At 39.8% G+C, this 18,376-nt stretch overlaps 2 protein-coding genes and 2 non-coding genes across 5 annotated transcripts; all 4 read left to right on the top strand.

Annotated features, from left to right (window-relative positions):
- Window positions 1-744: 744 nt before the first annotated feature.
- LOC111779966 (60S ribosomal protein L18-2-like) lies at window positions 745-3,080 on the top strand. The gene is made up of 5 exons (XM_023660189.1): window positions 745-816; window positions 924-1,013; window positions 2,032-2,160; window positions 2,263-2,445; window positions 2,711-3,080. Exons 1-5 carry the CDS (start codon window positions 814-816, stop codon window positions 2,867-2,869), a joined length of 564 nt encoding a protein of 187 aa, XP_023515957.1. The 5' UTR covers window positions 745-813; the 3' UTR covers window positions 2,870-3,080.
- LOC111780762 lies at window positions 1,337-1,432 on the top strand. Its single transcript, XR_002812907.1, has one exon. It is a non-coding gene; the product is annotated as a small nucleolar RNA snoR69Y (small nucleolar RNA).
- LOC111780764 lies at window positions 1,674-1,754 on the top strand. The gene has a single exon (XR_002812909.1). It is a non-coding gene; the product is annotated as a small nucleolar RNA snoR53Y (small nucleolar RNA).
- Window positions 3,081-13,959: 10,879 nt separating the features above from the next.
- Window positions 13,960-18,070, top strand: LOC111779955 (putative pectinesterase/pectinesterase inhibitor 22). Of its 2 annotated transcripts, XM_023660177.1 has the most exons (4): window positions 13,960-14,116; window positions 15,894-15,978; window positions 16,204-17,032; window positions 17,270-18,070. In XM_023660177.1, the coding sequence occupies exons 2-4, from the start codon at window positions 15,964-15,966 to the stop codon at window positions 17,938-17,940; spliced, it is 1,515 nt and encodes a 504-aa protein (XP_023515945.1). In that variant the 5' UTR covers window positions 13,960-14,116; window positions 15,894-15,963; the 3' UTR covers window positions 17,941-18,070. The 2 variants fall into 2 exon arrangements, with proteins under 2 accessions (XP_023515945.1, XP_023515943.1); XM_023660175.1 differs by lacking the exons at window positions 13,960-14,116; window positions 15,894-15,978 and having other exon boundaries at window positions 16,061-17,032.
- The last annotated feature ends 306 nt before the right edge of the window (window positions 18,071-18,376 follow it).

The following is an 18,376-nucleotide window of genomic DNA, read 5'->3' as shown; positions in this document are numbered from 1 at the left end:
TATATATATATATATATATATATATATATATATTAAATGGAGTGGAGATGGAGAATTGAGCGGGGATGGGGAGTATAATCTCATCTCCGACTCCATTTATCTATCGAAAAAAAAAACGTTCTCCACTTCCTCTCCATTAACCCCATTTACCTAATGAAAAAGAATATTCTCCATTTCTTTCCTATTTTCTGTCTAAACGGGAAATTCATCGAACGGAGAATTCACCTGCACCCATTTATCAAGAGTCGTTAACTGCCATGCGGATAAAAAATGTCATAAAAAAGGTTGAGTATATCAAAATATTCAATAAGTAACTCCACTGTCGGAGTTGCAAAAAGCAACCACGTGCGATATGAGTCATAACATACATTCCTAATGAGACTTCAAGGACAGGCCTCGACTCCAATTCTTTTCTACACTTGTTATGCAAGCATCACCTCCGCACGTATAAAACCCACCAAGCTCATACTACTTTCACGCTCCCGAGGCCTCATCGAGTACACAATATGTTCATATGTAAGAGGTATCAATTTCATACACACCGACTCTACATTAGATACTTCAACAATAGGTAGAAACCCTAATATATATAAAAAAATTAAAAAATTAAAAAATTAATTATGAATTATTTATTTATTTATTTATTTTCTTTTTATGGCTAATTTTAAAACGGGCCGTCTTCCTGGCCCGGTCCAGCCCACCATGGACAAGGGGCGATCCAGCACTATAAAAGGAATTTAAAACCCTAGTTTTCACCTTCGTCTTCCTTCAGCACCGGCAGCAGAACGCAGCTCGCAAACTCAGAGAGCTACAATGGTAGCCTCTAAATCTCTTTACTTAATCACTGCCTTCTCTGTTTGAATTTCCACCTTTAATGGCTGATTTGTATTTCTTGTTTGGATTTTACTTGATGCTGTGATTAGGGGATCGATCTCGTCGCAGGAGGTAAGAGCAAGAAGACCAAGAGGACTGCGCCCAAATCTGATGATATCTATCTCAAGTTACTCGTCAAGGTACTTGTTAATTGATATTTCTCGTTCATATGCACTTTTATTTGATCTATTGATTCTTAAATATGCTTGATTGTTGAGTCGCTTAATTGTGTTTTGTTGGATTGTCTTTGAGATGCTTCCATTTAAAATTAACTGAAATGTCAGTCGGTTGGATTTTTGGTTTCTGTAAACGGAGTTTTCCCTCATTATTTGATTCATCTTCTAAGTTTAATTTCGGTCTGTCTGCGTTGCGGTTGTCAAATCCGTTTTAAATTGCTAGCAGTTTATAAATGCCTAATTTTTGTTTTTTTATTTCTATCGAACGAATTGGTTTCGATGACTGATCTATCTGCTTTGATGATATTTGTGAATCCCAGCTCATGATGAGATCTTTTGTAGGTCGGGGAATAGTCTTTTACCCATAATATCTGAGCCTTACGTCCAGTATTAGTGTCATTTTTTATTGAAGTGAATTATTGAAACTTTTTTGGGATTAGGAAATACCCAAACGTAAGTGCACTCTTTTACTGCATTTGCTTTTTTGTTAATACTTTTTTAATACCTAAAATGCTATGTTACCTCTATTACTTGCCCTTTTTGGGTACTGAATATCGACATACCTCGATTTGCATGAGCTATACTTCTTGGATTTTGTTTGATTTTGTTGGAAAAGAATAAAATGTTCCCAGTGATGATTAACTTGACCATGCTAATGCTGATCACTTTGTGATTAATCTTTACTTTAATTGTTCTGAGGGAACTGGCTCCAATATTTCTATATTTTGAGCTCGTTTGCATATCTTGCTCTTAAGTGAGATGGATGGGCATCGTTTTTTATGGTGATTCTGTCGTGGGAGAGGGGAGGGTACTTAATTTACCTTCCATGTATTTTATGCATACTTTTGTTGTTTGTTATTTTACAAAATAAGTACTTGCATGAAGTGTAGTACGTTTTTCTACTTGTGTGTTTTCCTGCAAATACACACATTTCACCTGGCCTGCATTCACTAAACAAATTATTTCTCCTATTTCTTATCAGCTTTACCGCTTCCTTGTTCGTCGGACTGGAAGCAAGTTCAATGCTGTGATTCTCAAGCGCCTGTTTATGAGCAGGGTTAACAAACCTCCACTTTCACTCTCTAGGCTTATCCAGTTCACGAAAGGAAAGGTTGGTTAATCCTGTAGTTTTCTAATTTTATTTCGGTTGTTTTGTAGTGTTTTGCATATTTGAGATATCTGAAACTCTGCACATTTCCTTGTGATGTAATAGGAAAGTAAGATTGCCGTCGTTGTTGGGACTATTACCGATGATATTCGTGTCTATGAAGTTCCAGCATTGAAAGTTGCTGCTCTGAGGTTTACTGAGACAGCAAGGGCAAGGATTGAGAAGGCTGGTGGGGAGTGCTTGACATTCGACCAGCTTGCTTTGAGGGCTCCACTGGGTCAGAACACGGTATGGCACTTTTCATTGATACTTCTGTTAACACTGTTTTTGAATGTGCCGAATCGACTTTTTTTGCGTTCCAAGTAATTTAGTCCATTTGCATTTTAAACTTGGTGCTACACTTTGGGATTAATATATTGTACTGTTTATCCATATATCATGTCTTGTAGACTGTAGATCAAAAAGCTAAAGAGTTTCCAGCAATGGTTTAGTAGTTCTGTAGGGGTTTGAATCATCTCTTGGCTACATTTTTATTCTTTTGCTCTATCTGCAGGTTCTTCTTAGAGGTTCTAAGAACTCCCGGGAGGCTGTGAAGCATTTTGGTCCCGCGCCTGGTGTACCGCACAGCCATAGCAAACCGTATGTGAGGTCGAAGGGTAGGAAGTTTGAGAGGGCAAGAGGAAAGAGAAACAGCAGGGGATACAGGGTTTGATTTGATCTTACGTTGTTTTCAAGCTAATTCAATGCCTATTGTGTGTTATTTTGAACTCAAAATGCAAATTTTGGTAGATTTTAGTTACCTATCAGTTGTTCCATCTCTGCTTACGATTCTGCCATAATACTGTTGATTACGAATCGATCGAATGCTATTCAGCGGGACTTTATAGTCCTTTTGTTAGATTGTGTGATGGCCATTTTGTGTCCGGTTCGTGTTAGATATCTATCTAGAATCCATTTGATTTGATGATGTTCATAAAAACTTGGATCATATTGCATGTCCTGGAAGTTTGTGGATTGATTAGCGATTATTGCAAGTGTAACACTCCTTGGATGTTGTTTGATATGAATTTTGGTACCATTATTCTGATGATGCCTCACATTGAGAATGGGAAAGCTAATTTGGAAAAGGTAAACCAACAATGGCCGAGAGAGTGAGGAAGGGTTGAAGGATGGAGACGCTAATGAACTTCTCGAAGGAAATTCAAATTATCAACTTAAGAAAGTCAAAGTCTCCAAATAAATGCAACTACAATGTGACTGTCTAAAACGTACCATCTAAAACTATACAGAATTATGTACTATTTTAAATACTTGTCACAATCACACTTTTAATGACAGCGGACTTGCGATTGTGCGGCACTCACTTTTCAATGACAAGTGAGCTAAGTCAATTCGTTCTTGCTTCGCCTACGACGTACAAGCCTCTGGCCTCGGTTTTAAGAGAAAGTTTTAGAAAGTGAGGGCAGAGAGAGATTTTGGGTAAGTCGAAATAGGAGAGTACTCATCTTGAGGTGGGCTTACTACTTAGATGCTTTCAGCAGTTATCCGCTCCGCACTTGGCTTCAGCAGTTATCCACTCCGCACTTGGCTTACCCAGCGTTTACTGTGGGCACAATAATCCTCTCGTACTAGGGAAAGGTTCTCTCAATGCTCTAACGCCCCCACCGAATATGGACCGAACTGTCTCACAACGTTCTGAACTCAGCTCACGAATCGCTTCTTTAATGAACAACCCAACCCTTGCAAGAGAGAAATAACAACGGCAACCTTGGGTAGGGGATACCACTATCTAAAACTACATAGAATTATGTAATATTTTAAATAATTCCAAACATGCAATCTTAATGAAAAAAAAAAAAAAAAATTAATCATTGAAGTTTCACGTTCTTATTCATGTTTAGTCTTAGTCACATGATCCATCTTGCACATAGAGTGATTCAAATCTTAGACAACGATTTTTATATTGAGATATTTGATTAACAAGGTAATCCAAATTTTAGTTTCTTATAATTCTAGGTCTAGTTTTAGATTGATCATCCTTTGTTTTTTTTCCTTTCAATTCACTAGGTTCTATTCCTTTTGATCAATTTGGTCTAGATCTTCCTTTTAGTTTCTTCCTTTGAATTTAGTTTCTTCCTTTTCATCAATTCAAAGATTCGAGCTATAAAATTCCTCAATTTTAACACAAGCATCAATTTTACTTGTGGGATAATTCAAATATCAAAATTGTTTATGAAGTTATTCGAATATCAACAAAATATAATATTCTTGTAGCAAAGTAATAGTATCGAAGTCATATCAAGACGTTGAATGAAGTAAAACCTCTCCCTAATAGAGAAGTAAAACCTCTCCCTAATAGAGAAGTAAAACCTCTCCCTAATAGAGAAGTAAAACCTCTCCCTAATAGAGAAGTAAAACCTCTCCCTAATAGAGAAGTAAAACCTCTCCCTAATAGAGAAGTAAAACCTCTCCCTAATAGAGAAGTAAAACCTCTCCCTAATAGAGAAGTAAAACCTCTCCCTAATAGAGAAGTAAAACCTCTCCCTAATAGAGAAGTAAAACCTCTCCCTAATAGAGAAGTAAAACCTCTCCCTAATAGAGAAGTAAAACCTCTCCCTAATAGAGAAGTAAAACCTCTCCCTAATAGAGAAGTAAAACCTCTCCCTAATAGAGAAGTAAAACCTCTCCCTAATAGAGAAGTAAAACCTCTCCCTAATAGAGAAGTAAAACCTCTCCCTAATAGAGAAGTAAAACCTCTCCCTAATAGAGAAGTAAAACCTCTCCCTAATAGAGAAGTAAAACCTCTCCCTAATAGAGAAGTAAAACCTCTCCCTAATAGAGAAGTAAAACCTCTCCCTAATAGAGAAGTAAAACCTCTCCCTAATAGAGAAGTAAAACCTCTCCCTAATAGAGAAGTAAAACCTCTCCCTAATAGAGAAGTAAAACCTCTCCCTAATAGAGAAGTAAAACCTCTCCCTAATAGAGAAGTAAAACCTCTCCCTAATAGAGAAGTAAAACCTCTCCCTAATAGAGAAGTAAAACCTCTCCCTAATAGAGAAGTAAAACCTCTCCCTAATAGAGAAGTAAAACCTCTCCCTAATAGAGAAGTAAAACCTCTCCCTAATAGAGAAGTAAAACCTCTCCCTAATAGAGAAGTAAAACCTCTCCCTAATAGAGAAGTAAAACCTCTCCCTAATAGAGAAGTAAAACCTCTCCCTAATAGAGAAGTAAAACCTCTCCCTAATAGAGAAGTAAAACCTCTCCCTAATAGAGAAGTAAAACCTCTCCCTAATAGAGAAGTAAAACCTCTCCCTAATAGAGAAGTAAAACCTCTCCCTAATAGAGAAGTAAAACCTCTCCCTAATAGAGAAGTAAAACCTCTCCCTAATAGAGAAGTAAAACCTCTCCCTAATAGAGAAGTAAAACCTCTCCCTAATAGAGAAGTAAAACCTCTCCCTAATAGAGAAGTAAAACCTCTCCCTAATAGAGAAGTAAAACCTCTCCCTAATAGAGAAGTAAAACCTCTCCCTAATAGAGAAGTAAAACCTCTCCCTAATAGAGAAGTAAAACCTCTCCCTAATAGAGAAGTAAAACCTCTCCCTAATAGAGAAGTAAAACCTCTCCCTAATAGAGAAGTAAAACCTCTCCCTAATAGAGAAGTAAAACCTCTCCCTAATAGAGAAGTAAAACCTCTCCCTAATAGAGAAGTAAAACCTCTCCCTAATAGAGAAGTAAAACCTCTCCCTAATAGAGAAGTAAAACCTCTCCCTAATAGAGAAGTAAAACCTCTCCCTAATAGAGAAGTAAAACCTCTCCCTAATAGAGAAGTAAAACCTCTCCCTAATAGAGAAGTAAAACCTCTCCCTAATAGAGAAGTAAAACCTCTCCCTAATAGAGAAGTAAAACCTCTCCCTAATAGAGAAGTAAAACCTCTCCCTAATAGAGAAGTNATAGAGATAGAAACCTCTCCCTAATAGAGATAGAAACCTCTCCCTAATAGAGATAGAAACCTCTCCCTAATAGAGATAGAAACCTCTCCCTAATAGATGCAAAATTTGACTTGAATATGGAAAAGAAAACTAAAAATTAATGACTTATTTTGTTTCAAAAAGAAATCACACCATTGAAACTAAATTGATTATTTTTATTGAATTTGTAATAGAATATGGATACGTTCAAATAATGTTCAAATAATGCATTCTTCATTCGTTGTGAGAGAATATCCAATATGGTCTATATGCAAATCTGCAACAGCACATTGAATTATTTGAAAAGGGAGATCCCACCAAAACTTGCAGCAGCACCCGTTTCAATTGTTAGACGAACACAACTCTCCACAATGGTATGATATTGTCCACTTTGAGCATAAGTTCTCATGGCTTTACTTTGTACTTGCCCAAAAGNAATGGAGTTAGTATTCCTCACTTATAAACTCAGGACTATTCCCTAAATTAGCCGATGTGGGACTTCCATCATTCAACACCTCCCCTCGAACAAAGTGCGCCTCCCCTTAATCGAGGCTCGACTCCTTTGGAGTCTTAGTCATTTTTGACTGCTGACTCTTTTCTTTAGGAGTTCTTTGTTCGATATTTGAGAATTTACTAATTTATTAGCACGACTAAGTTTAAAGCATGACTCTGATACCATGTTAGACGAACACAACTCTCCACAATAGTATGATATTGTCCACTTTGAACATAAGCTCTTATGGCTTTACTTTGTGCTTGCACAAAAGGCCTCATACCAAAGGAGTTAGAATTCCTCACTTATAAACCCATAATCATTCCCTAAATTAGTCGATGTGGGACTTCCATCATCCAACATCAATGACCTATGCAAATCAATCTTAAAATCATCTTTACAAAAGCAATGGATCAATCTCTATGGCCTAGCACAAATTATGTTCAACATTGCAGCAGATAATGTTAAAACATGAAAACTTAATCCAATGACAAATGCCTGAAGTTCTTGATCAGATCTGCAGCATTATCCTGGCCAAGACAATGCACTGATATATTTAATTTCTGTAGGGGAATGTAAAGCTAAGCAGCTAAGCTCAGATCCGTGAAAAACATAATCATTTCATATCTGGATCTTTAGCTTCATAAGGATGCAAGAAAACTTGATATGTTGAACACTGTGTCAAAGGCAAGAACACATCTACAGAATGAATCTAATCAAAATGCCATTGATTGGACGATCTCTATAAACTCACATCCTTGGTGAGATTCGCTACAATAATCAGCTCATGTAAGCAAATCCGTCAATGAACTAAACTAACAATTTATCATCAGCCGTAAAATGCAAGAAAACAATAATGTTACGAACAGATCGTCTGGTGGAAACCTATTCAAACCTAGGAATAATCGATTTCCACTGATTTGAACTCGAAAAAACCTAATGTGTAAGGAAACTAAGGGAAAATACGTCGAAAACCAGATTAAAGCCAAGAAATCACCGGAGATTTAACCGTTTGACGAAACAATCGATGGAATATCGCGAGGTTGAGCATGCTTACAAATAGGCAATCACTCGCAATCCTAAACAATCAGCAAAATAATCGAATACTGAATTCAAGAAATAATTCGGGGATGAATGAAATTGATATAATCCAGTTACATTGGAGCAAATCTCTATGGAAAAGAGAGAGATGGCTCAAGCAGAAAGGATGATTTGCTGTACGCACAAATAAAATCCTGGAAACAACTTCAAAAAGAAACAAATTTCCAAGAAGAACTATGTGCGAGATTTGAGATATAACCCCAGAATTTGAAGAAAAAACGCTGAAATCTACTGAAACTTCGACGGCGCATGAACAAAAACAAGCATTCAGAAAATGATATGTGAAGAACCTTTGGTGTAAAACCCTAGCCGGTAAGATCCTTCTTATATAGAAGGGGCGCCAGGGGAAAGATGTTGTGAAATGACGATAATAACCCCATATCGAGTTTTTAAGAAATAGAATATTTAAAGGCATTTTTTGTGAACTAAATTGTTATATATCTTATAATTTTTTTTATTAATGAGTTCTATAACTTTTTAAATTATAAATAAAAGTTTCATTTCCTTCTCTAACGGATGTGAGATCTCGTAATCTACTCCTTCGTGATTAGTGTCATACTCGTTTCTCTCCAATCGATGTGGGGATCTCACAATTCATTTCTTCGGATCTCAGCGTCTTAGCTGATATATTGCTCGGTGTTTACTAGGGATGTACATTCAACCTGACAACCCGGACCAACCTAACCCGAACTATAAGGGTTGGGTTGGGATGGATTAGCATTTCGAGTAGAGTTGAGTTCATTTTTCTAAACTCGAACAGGTTTGGTTGCGAGTTCGTGGGACAAAACCTTCGTAGAACAACACTCATGTCCGAGTTCGATGCTAGGCAAACACATGTTTTTTGTGGGTATAATTTATTATATATATTTTTAATTAATTTCATTATACAAATTCTAAAGAAATGAGTATTGAGTTGTTTTTAGTTTTATGACAGTGTTGAACTATGTTAATATGTAACAATTTTGCAAGCTGTTTTTTATTGAATTTATTTATTTGTTTTTTTTTTTATCTATTTGTATATATTTTTAATTAATGTCAATATTGAGTTATTTTTAGTGTTATGATAACGTTGAACTGTGTTAATATGTAACAACTTTCACTCGTTCTTTTTTATTGATATTTTTTTTTGGATAATTATAGTTTGATTTGTGAACTTTTAATATATTTTATCATTGTATCCGAATAATTATAAATTGTGGATTAATAAAATTTGACAACCCAACTCAAAAATATAGAGGGTTGGGTTGGGTTACCAATCCAACCAAACCGAACTTTTGGTTGGATCAAAAAAATCTCTTAACCTAACCCAACCCAACTCAACTCGGACCATGTACACCCCTAGTATCCACCCCATTTGGGGCTAGCGTCCTCTTTGTCACACCGTCTAGTGTCCACTCCCTTTAAGGCCTAGCGTCCTCCCTGGCACGCGCCGCTAAAGAAATTTTCACACCATTACAAAAAAAAAATGTTTCGTCCCCTCGTCAATGTGGGATCTTATAGTTGTTTTCATTGCATATCCTAACCAAAATCTTATTAGGGCTATTTTTTTTTTTAAGTGATTATGTCTAATAATGTCTTGTTTTCTCCTTTTTACCTCTTAACGTCACACAAAATATTAATATTTAGAGATGTTCATTTAACCTATGAATCTCATCGGATTGGAGACAATGATGGCGGCTTGCACGAGGTTGCTAATTTTCTGACGTGGTACAGTTGGAGGTCTGGGATTGGAAATTGACGGCCGCGTCCAATTGTGAGGGGTTGAAGAAGGTGAGATTGGATTGTTCAGGATTGTTCCCGACTAATTTAGGAAATGATCATGAGTTTATAAGCAAGGAATACTATAAACCTTTTGGGTAAGCCCAAAACAAAGTCATAGAGCTTATACTCGGACAATATCATACCATTGTGGAGAGTCGTGATTCCTACCATGGTATCAAAGCCATGCAACTTAATCATGTCAATAAAATCCTCAAATGTATTGTGAGTCTTCGAAGTTATAGTCAAAAGTGACTGAAGTGCTGAATAAATGATGTACTTTGTTCGAAGACTCCAAAAGAAGGGTCAAACCTCGATAAAGGGAAGACTGTTCGAGGGCTCGAGTGCTCCATGGGCGGGAGGCTCACAATTATAGATATGTAATCCAAACTTAATATCTCGAATCAAATTTGATAATAGGAGGTTCCTTCGAAGTGTGTTTGCAGGTTTCTAGTCTCGACGTTGAGCTTTGGTGTACGAAGTGCTCCGATTTGAAGGTTCTTGATCTCTCTTATCTCAAGCTTTTCTTGATCTGTTTTACTTCTGGTTTTTTGTTGCGAATGTAGCGAAATTTCTAATTTCAAGTTTCAATTCGTGAAGCGAAATGTTCTAAGCGCTGCAAAATAGTTGATGTTTTCGTTGCAAAATTCATAAGCATCTGGTTTTAAGACGCTTCTCAGAACTAGGATTATTAAGTGGATTAGAAAATTTAAGATCGTTATGTTCTTCCACTTGAAGAACAAGTGCAATTGTTCTTGAAAATCAGGGCACATATTCTCATTGAAATTTTGTTTTAGATTTTTTAAAAATCATCGGCCAAGCAGTTCCGATCATTTTCTTTTGGCAATACAGTATTATAGTTAAAATTTGTGAACTGAACTTGATATGAGGTTAATACATTTGAAAAATGACTCGCTACGTTCTGTATCTTCATTGCCAAAGCTTGAGATTTTGGTTATGGTGGTCTTCAGTTGACAATGTTGGTTTGCATTATCTTGAACATGGCTACTGTGATATCTCACATCGGTTGAAGAGGGGAACAAAACATTCTTTATAAGGGTGTGGAAACCTCTCCCTAACGGATGCGTAAAAAAGGACAATATCGGCTAGCGGTAGGCTTGGGTAGTAGACAATATCTGCTAGCGATAGACTTGGGTAGAAGACAATATTTGCTAGTAGTAGGCTTGGGTAGAAGACAATATTTGCTACTGGTAGGCTTTGGTTGCTACAAATAGTACTAAACCCTTGAGGGGAAGCTACAAAATAGGATGGATTGTGAGATTTCACATCGGTTGGTGAAGGGAACGAAACATTACTCATAAGGGTGTGAAAATTTCTCTCTAACGGACGCATTTTAAAACCTTAAGGGGAAGTCCGGAAGGGAAAACCCAGAGAGGACATATTTGCTAGCGGTGGGCTTAGGCTGCTACAAATGGTATCAGAGCCAGACATCGAGTAGTGTGCCAGCAAGGATGTTGGGCTCCCAAGGGGATGGTGTAACGACCCGGGAAAGAAAGAAAGAAAAAGAAAATATATATATATATAATAAATAAATGAAAAAAAAAAAAAAAAACCCAGTCGTCGGAAAACCCGCAAGATTTTCGGCGACCGCCGAGTTTCGCAGAACCCACGCGAAACGACGGCCACAGCACGCCCACCCTCAGCCCAGCATCTTCAGAACACCTGCGAAGGGAGAAAAGAGAGAAAATTTGGAGAGAGAGAGAGATTTCGGACAAACGTCGGCGAGTGTTCAGTTTCTTCGACGAGCCCTCAAACCACCCTTAAACCGACACCAAACGACCTGTTACTACGGTAAGAGAGATCCCTAACGAAAGCACAATAACTCAGGGTGCATTTTGTGTTATTTCGTAAGCGTCGTCATCGGTAACCGAGGTCGGAAAGTTAGGTTTCTTAATCGATTCTTAGATCTATGGCTTTTAGGAGCTTTTAGGCCCCAAAACTCCCAAAAAGGAAAGAAGGACGACGAACAAAGAGGAAAAGGGAAGGAAGAGGACCAAAATCGGCAACGGAAACGCCGCGGGAAGGAGAGAGAAAACTCGCCGGAAAATCGGCCAAAGTCGGGTAAGGAAGACGAGATCCACGGATCCGGGTCAACCCGAACCCAGAACCCGGGAGAGCCAGCCCGTTTCCCCCTTGGCCTCTGCCTTCGGCCCAGCCCAACTACAGCGGCCCAAACCTCAAACCGGCCCAGAAGCTACGGTTCAGTTGAACCAACCCAGACTAGACCCACGGTCCAATTGAGCCGGCCTGCAAACCAAACACTTGCGGCCCAGCCCAGTAAGCCGAGGCCCAACGTTTAGCCTTGGCCCAGTAGCCTTCCACAGCCCGCGACCCGAACCACGACCCGAACCGGACTGCGACCCGCGCTTCGACCCGACACTACCGCCCGACGTGGCTTTCTCTGCTGCTGCCACGTGTCACACAGCGGCGCGGCAGTCCTCGGCTCGGCTCGGCGCAAACGGCTCGGGCTCCCTCCGGTGACGCTCCGGCGGCTCCTCCGGCGGCTCCAGCGGCTGTTCGGCTCGGCTCACCTGTTTTCAGCCCGGTTTCCACTGTTTCGACCCTCCCGGATCTGTTTTCGGCCCCGATTAAGGTATCCGAGGCCGTTTTAGAGCCGTATTTCACATTTATTAAATTAGGTAAATTAATTGTGAAATACTAACGGAAAGTGGTGAACGGTGTGATAGGAAACAAACCCCAGCGAAGTAGGAAGCAGCTCTCACGGAACGGGAGCTTACGTTTAGCTATTTAGGGAGTACTTCGGCCGAGGCCAACCAAGTAAGTGGCCTTACTATAGGATAGGCTATATAAATTGTATGATGCTTGATGATATGTGCCAGTTTATACATATTTTGTTGAGTGACGCTTAATATGTTTGACGCACGTTGTGGCATTATGATGAGCATGATGATTGCATGATTTTTACCTTAATATGATGATGTTTTCCATATTGAGCATGCTAGATGATGATGAGTGCCATATTGCATCATGTCGTTAGATCGACGTAGGACACAACCCTAAGAGCATGAAAATGATATTAATATAAATATCCACGATATGCGTTACCTAGAGTAACAAAGAGATGAGACTAGAGGGTTGTGTCAGAAGAGACATTACGATGGATTTAGAGGGACCTCATGCATTTTGTATGTTCATAAGCATAGGGCTACTTCCCCTAGAGATGATGAGTGCGGACGCGCACCTTATGATGAGCGCGAATGCGCACAGGTGCGAAAGCACACAGATGAGGGTGTTCATGAGGCGCATGACACTATGGGGTTCCGCTGACCTCCGGACGTCGCTACAGATTAGCTTGACCAGAGGGTCCAGGGGGTGTGCGAGCGCCCTGGGGACTCACACTCGCACGTGTGAGTCGTGTGTAGGGAAGTACTACACATCCAATTTGTCCGAGACTGGAGGCCACCCCTAAGATGATTAGAGATAGGTCCCTATTCATGATTGCATGTGTTTGCATTAGCATGGCCCCTATAGTGGGGTCACTTACTGAGTATTTCTTCGAAATACTCAGGCCGTGTGCCATATTGTTTTTCAGGTAAAGGCAAGGCTCCCATGTACGGTTGACGGTGGCATCGTGATCAGAGACTGTGGCGCGTGCATAGGATAGTTGCATATTTAATTCCTAGTCTTGGTTAGGATAGGGCGTTTGCATTTCATTCATTTATATTAATTAATTTGTAATCGTTTTATTTTATCTTTTTGAACTCCAACACGATGCTTGAAACACGTAAGTCCGGCAGTGTTTTCCAATGTTTTAATGTATTCTGAAGTTTTAAATTTTTCCGCTAATAAAGATGAGCATGCTTAGGTTTTTATTCTGCATTAGAGATGAGCATGAGACGTTAGTGGCGACTCTAGATATGTGTAAATTTAGGGTCGTTACAGATGGATTATGAGATCCCACATCGATCAGAGAGGGGAACGAAACATTCTTTATAAGGGTGTGGAAACCTCTCCCTAACGGATGCGTTTTAAAACCTTGAGGGGAAGTCCGGAAAGGAAAGCTCAAAAAGGACATATCTGCTAGCGGTGGGCTTAGGCTGCTATAAATGGTATCAGAGCCAGACATCGGGTAGTGTGCCAGCAAGGACGCTGGGCTCCCAAGGGGGATGGATTGTGAGATCCCACATCGGTTGGAGAGGGGAACGAAACATTCCTTACAAGGGTGTGGAAACCTCTCCTTAACGGGCGTGTTTTAAAACCTTGAGGGGAAGCCCAGAGAAGACAATATCTACTAGCAGTGGGCTTGGGTTGCTACAAATGGTATCAGACCCAAACACCGGGTAGTGGGCCAATGAAGATGCTAGGCTCCCAAGGAGGATGGATTGTGAGATCCCACATCGGTTGGAGAGGTGAACGAAACATTCCTTATAAGGGGGTGGAAACCTCTCCCTGACGGACGCATTTTAAAACGTTGAGTGAAAATCTGAAAGGGAAAGCTCAAAGAGAACAATAGCTACTAGCGGTGGACTTAGGCTGCTACAAACGGTATCAGAGCCAGACACGGGGCAGCGTTCTTTCCGGTTGTAAAAGATCAGTAGATTTGGATTTGAAACAGTGATCACAATTTGGGCACCTTTACGCTCAGAATTTGCAACAGGTACATGGATTTCATTATGAAGTAATTGTTATAATAGTAAGCTATTTGCTTATCTTATTCCCTACCTTTCAGAAAGTAGCTTCTAAAGTAAAGGGATTGTTTATTCACTATGCTAAAGAGTGTCTTTAACTATTTTAAATCACTTTTCAAATCTTCATAATATTTGGCTAAATATCAGCCATTATTTTTGTAGTTTAGAATCCTTTAAAGTGCTTTTAATGAACCTGCTTGCCTCCATATCAAGAAACTCTAGTTGCATGCATCTTTCAGGTTTGTGCTCTCCTCATATATGCTTGAAATTCTGAATGCTTGGGGTTGCTGGATTAGATTTCTTGTGCATACTTGTTTGTCATGTTCGATATGTATGTTAGGAATCACGAACCTCCACAGTGATATGATGTTGTCTACTTTGAGAATAAGCTCGCGTGACTTTGCTTTTGGTTTCCCAAAATGCCTCATACCAATGGAGATAGTATTCTTTACTTATAAACCCACGATCAATCCCTTAATTAGTCGATGTGGGACTCCTCTCCTCGAACAAAGTACACCCTTTGTTCAACATTTGAGGATTCTATTGACATACTAAGTTAAGGGCATGGCTCTGATACTATGTTAGGAATCACGGACCTTCACAATGATATGATATTGTCCACTTTGAGCATAAACTCTCGTGACTTTGCTTTTGGTTTTCCCAAAAGACTCATACCAATAGAGATAGGATTCCTTACTTATAAACCCACGATCAATCCCTTAATTAGCCGATGTGGGACTCCTCTCCTCGAACAAAGAACAAAGTACACCCTTTGTTCGACACTTAGTCCCCTTGTTCAACATTTGAGGATTCTATTGACATACTAAGTTAAGGGCATGACTCTGATACTATGTTAGGAATCACGGACCTTCACAATGATATGATATTGTCCACTTTGAGCATAAGCTCTCACGGCTTTGCTTTTGGTTTTTCCAAAAGGGCTTGTACCAATGGAGATAGTATTCCTTACTTATAAACTCATGATCAACCCCTTAATTAGCTGATGTGGGACTCCTCTTCCAACAATCCTCCCCTCGAACAAAGTACATCATAGAGCCTCACCTGAGGCATATAGAGCCCTCGAACAAAGTACACCCTTTGTTCGACACTTAGTCACTTTTAATTACATTTTCGAGGTATATAACTTCTTTGTTCGACATTTGAGGATTCTATTGACATGACTAAGTTAAGGGCATGACTCTGATACCATGTTAGGAATCACGAACTTTCACAATGATATGATATTGTCTACTTTGAGCATAAACTCTCATGGCTTTGCTTTTGATTTTCCCAAAAGACTCATACCAATGGAGATAGGATTCCTTACTTATAAACCCAGGATCAACCCATTAATTAGCCGATGTGGGACTCCTCTCCCGACAATCCTCCCCTCGAACAAAGTACACCATAGAGCCTCCCCTGAAGCGTATGGAGCCCTCGAACAAAGTACACCATTTGTTTGACGCTTAGTCACTTTTGACTACATTTTCGAGACACACAACTTGTTTGTTTAACACTTTAGGATTCTATTGACATGGCTAAGTTAAGGGCATGATTCTGATACTAGTTAGGAATCACAAACCTCCACAATGATACGATATTGTCCATTTTGAGCATGAGATGCATATAAATTGATATCTATCGAACTATTTCGTTCCCTTCAACGACGTGGGATTGCAATAGTGACATTGGGGAATCATTTACGAATAGATTCATTACTTGACGTCTTTCTACTACATGTTTCAGTTTTTTCTTCACCATGAGGCTTTAGAGAAGAATCCAATGGGAAGGAATAAAGCGAAGCATAACTTGAACCATGTCAAGAGAAAAGGTATATTCAATCAATTCCTCTGCTTTTTTTTATTATATATGTGCAAAAGTTTCCCACACACGAGGAAAAAAATCTCCTTCTTTTCCTTCCTTTTCAATCATGTTAAGAGTTTCTTTAGCCATTCATCTTTTTATATGCATCCTCCTTCCTACATTACGAGTTTCGTGCATCGATGTTATCTACCCGAACGAGCAAAATAACGTTACACAGTCTATGATTTCTCAGATTTGTTCCGATATGGAAGATCGAAATTCGTGCATTTCGAACATACAACATGAGCTAGGACGAAGTGTCAACTCAAATCCAAGCTCTGTCTTGAGTGCTGCAATTAGAGCAACGCTTAACGAAGCGAGACGAGCCATAGAGTCCATAACAAAGTTCAGCACGTTCTCGTTTAGCTACCGGGAAGAAATGGCGATCGAGGACTGCAAGGAGCTTCTCGATTTCTCTGTTTCCGAGCTCGCTTGGTCGTTAGCCGAGATGAAAAGGATTCGTACAGGCAAAAACGAGGCTTCGGACGAAGGGAATCTAAAAGCATGGCTGAGTGCTGCTCTTAGCAACCAAGACACATGCCTTGAAGGCTTTGAGGGCACGGACAGACATCTTGTAGGCTTCATTAGAGGTAGTTTGAAGCAAGTTACGCTTCTCATTAGCAATGTCTTGGCATTGTATACTCAATTACACAGCTCGCCGTTTCAACCCCCACGGAATGAAACGATAGAGATAACCAAGAGTTCGGAATTTCCAGATTGGATGACGGATAACGAGCATGAGCTCGTGAAATCTCATCCACGTAGCGCTCGTGTGGATGCAAATGTTGCTTTGGATGGAAGCGGAGATTTTCGTTCCATCACGGAGGCGGTAAACGAAGCTCCAAATTATAGCAATAGAAGGTACATCATATATATAAAGAAGGGAGTTTACAAAGAAAATATCGACATGAAGCGAAAGAAAACCAACATAATGTTTATCGGAGATGGTGTCGGAGAAACAGTAGTGACGGGAAGTCGCAATTTTCTTCAAGGATGGACTACGTTCAGAACTGCAACGGTTGGTGAGTAGTTATATGCATGATGTGTTGAGTCGTTGGGAGGGAGTCCCACATTGGTTAATTTAGTGGAAAATCATGGGTTTATAAGTCTCCATTGGTATGAGACATTTTGGGAAAACCAAAACAAAGCCACGAGAGCTTATGCTAAAAGTGGATAATGTCATACCATTGTGAAGAGTCGTGATTTTTATCATGATATTGTTTTGACTCGGTTTAAGACTGACATGTTTTTCTATGTAGCTGTTTCCGGGAAGGGATTCATAGCAAGAGACATGACATTTCGCAACACGGCTGGACCACAAAACCATCAGGCAGTGGCACTTCGAGTCGACTCTGATCAATCAGCCTTCTATCGGTGCAGCTTTGAAGGCTACCAAGACACGCTCTACGTCCACTCCCTACGCCAATTTTACAGGGAATGTAACATTTACGGCACGATAGACTACATCTTCGGCAACGGGGCAGCAGTGTTCCAAAAATGTAATATCTACACTAGAGTTCCGCTCCCGCTTCAGAAGGTCACGATCACCGCTCAAGGTCGAAAATCCCCGCACCAGAGTACGGGGTTTTCGATCCAAGACAGCTTTATTTACGCAACTCAACCAACATATCTTGGAAGACCATGGAAGCTATACTCAAGGACAGTCTTCTTGAACACTTACATGAGTGGCTTGGTACAACCTAGAGGATGGCTTGAGTGGTATGGTAATTTTGCTTTAGGCACATTGTGGTATGGAGAGTTCAAAAACTATGGACCCGGTGCATCCCTTTCGGGTCGGGTCAAATGGCCCGGGTACCACAATATCCGAGACACCGCTGTAGCTAGGTTCTTCACTCCTATGCGCTTCATTAACGGTCGAACATGGTTACCAAAAACCGGGGTTAAATTCACATTGGGATTGAGTAATTAAACATCCATATGTTATAGGCTTAGAAATTTAAATCTTTGGATATGTTTTTCTTTCCTATAATTGGAAATGAGAACTATGTTTAAAAATATGACTCGATGAATATATCAACAATAAGTTTTCTTTTCTCGAAGTCTCAACGAACCTTTATTCTTAACAAAGCTACAACACTGATTGGTGGTAATCACTCGTGTGCATCAAGGTGTTCCTTGGCTCGTTAGTCCTCTCTTCCATGACGTTCTCTACACTATATGATGTCGTGAGTCTCGATGGGGTGGTTGTTGGCGTCGTGCTCGTCGCAAGGTAATTCAACAGTCTTTTCTTCTTCTCCCTTGTTTTCCCTATGTATCCTACTATTTTTCATTGCAGGTGGATTCTGTGAGGTGCTTCTGAAAGTCGTTGGCGTGTTCTTGGTGTTAGAGAAACGTGTAGGGTGAGG

Source organism: Cucurbita pepo, chromosome LG18 (assembly GCF_002806865.2).
Source record: "Cucurbita pepo subsp. pepo cultivar mu-cu-16 chromosome LG18, ASM280686v2, whole genome shotgun sequence".
NCBI classification, from domain to species: Eukaryota; Viridiplantae; Streptophyta; class Magnoliopsida; order Cucurbitales; family Cucurbitaceae; genus Cucurbita; species Cucurbita pepo.
Note: the sequence above shows the minus strand (reverse complement) of the source record. Positions and strands in the feature narration are given on the sequence as shown.

Coding starts and splice junctions, on each gene's coding strand:
- LOC111779966 (XM_023660189.1), top strand. Junction 1,014..2,031: donor ATCTCAAGTTACTCGTCAAG/GTACTTGTTAAT, acceptor ATTTCTTATCAG/CTTTACCGCTTCCTTGTTCG. Junction 2,446..2,710: donor CTCCACTGGGTCAGAACACG/GTATGGCACTTT, acceptor CTCTATCTGCAG/GTTCTTCTTAGAGGTTCTAA.
- LOC111779955 (XM_023660175.1), top strand. CDS start 16,078: ATGTTAAGAGTTTCTTTAGCCATTCATCTTTTTATATGCATCCTCCTT. Junction 17,033..17,269: donor GTTCAGAACTGCAACGGTTG/GTGAGTAGTTAT, acceptor TTTTCTATGTAG/CTGTTTCCGGGAAGGGATTC.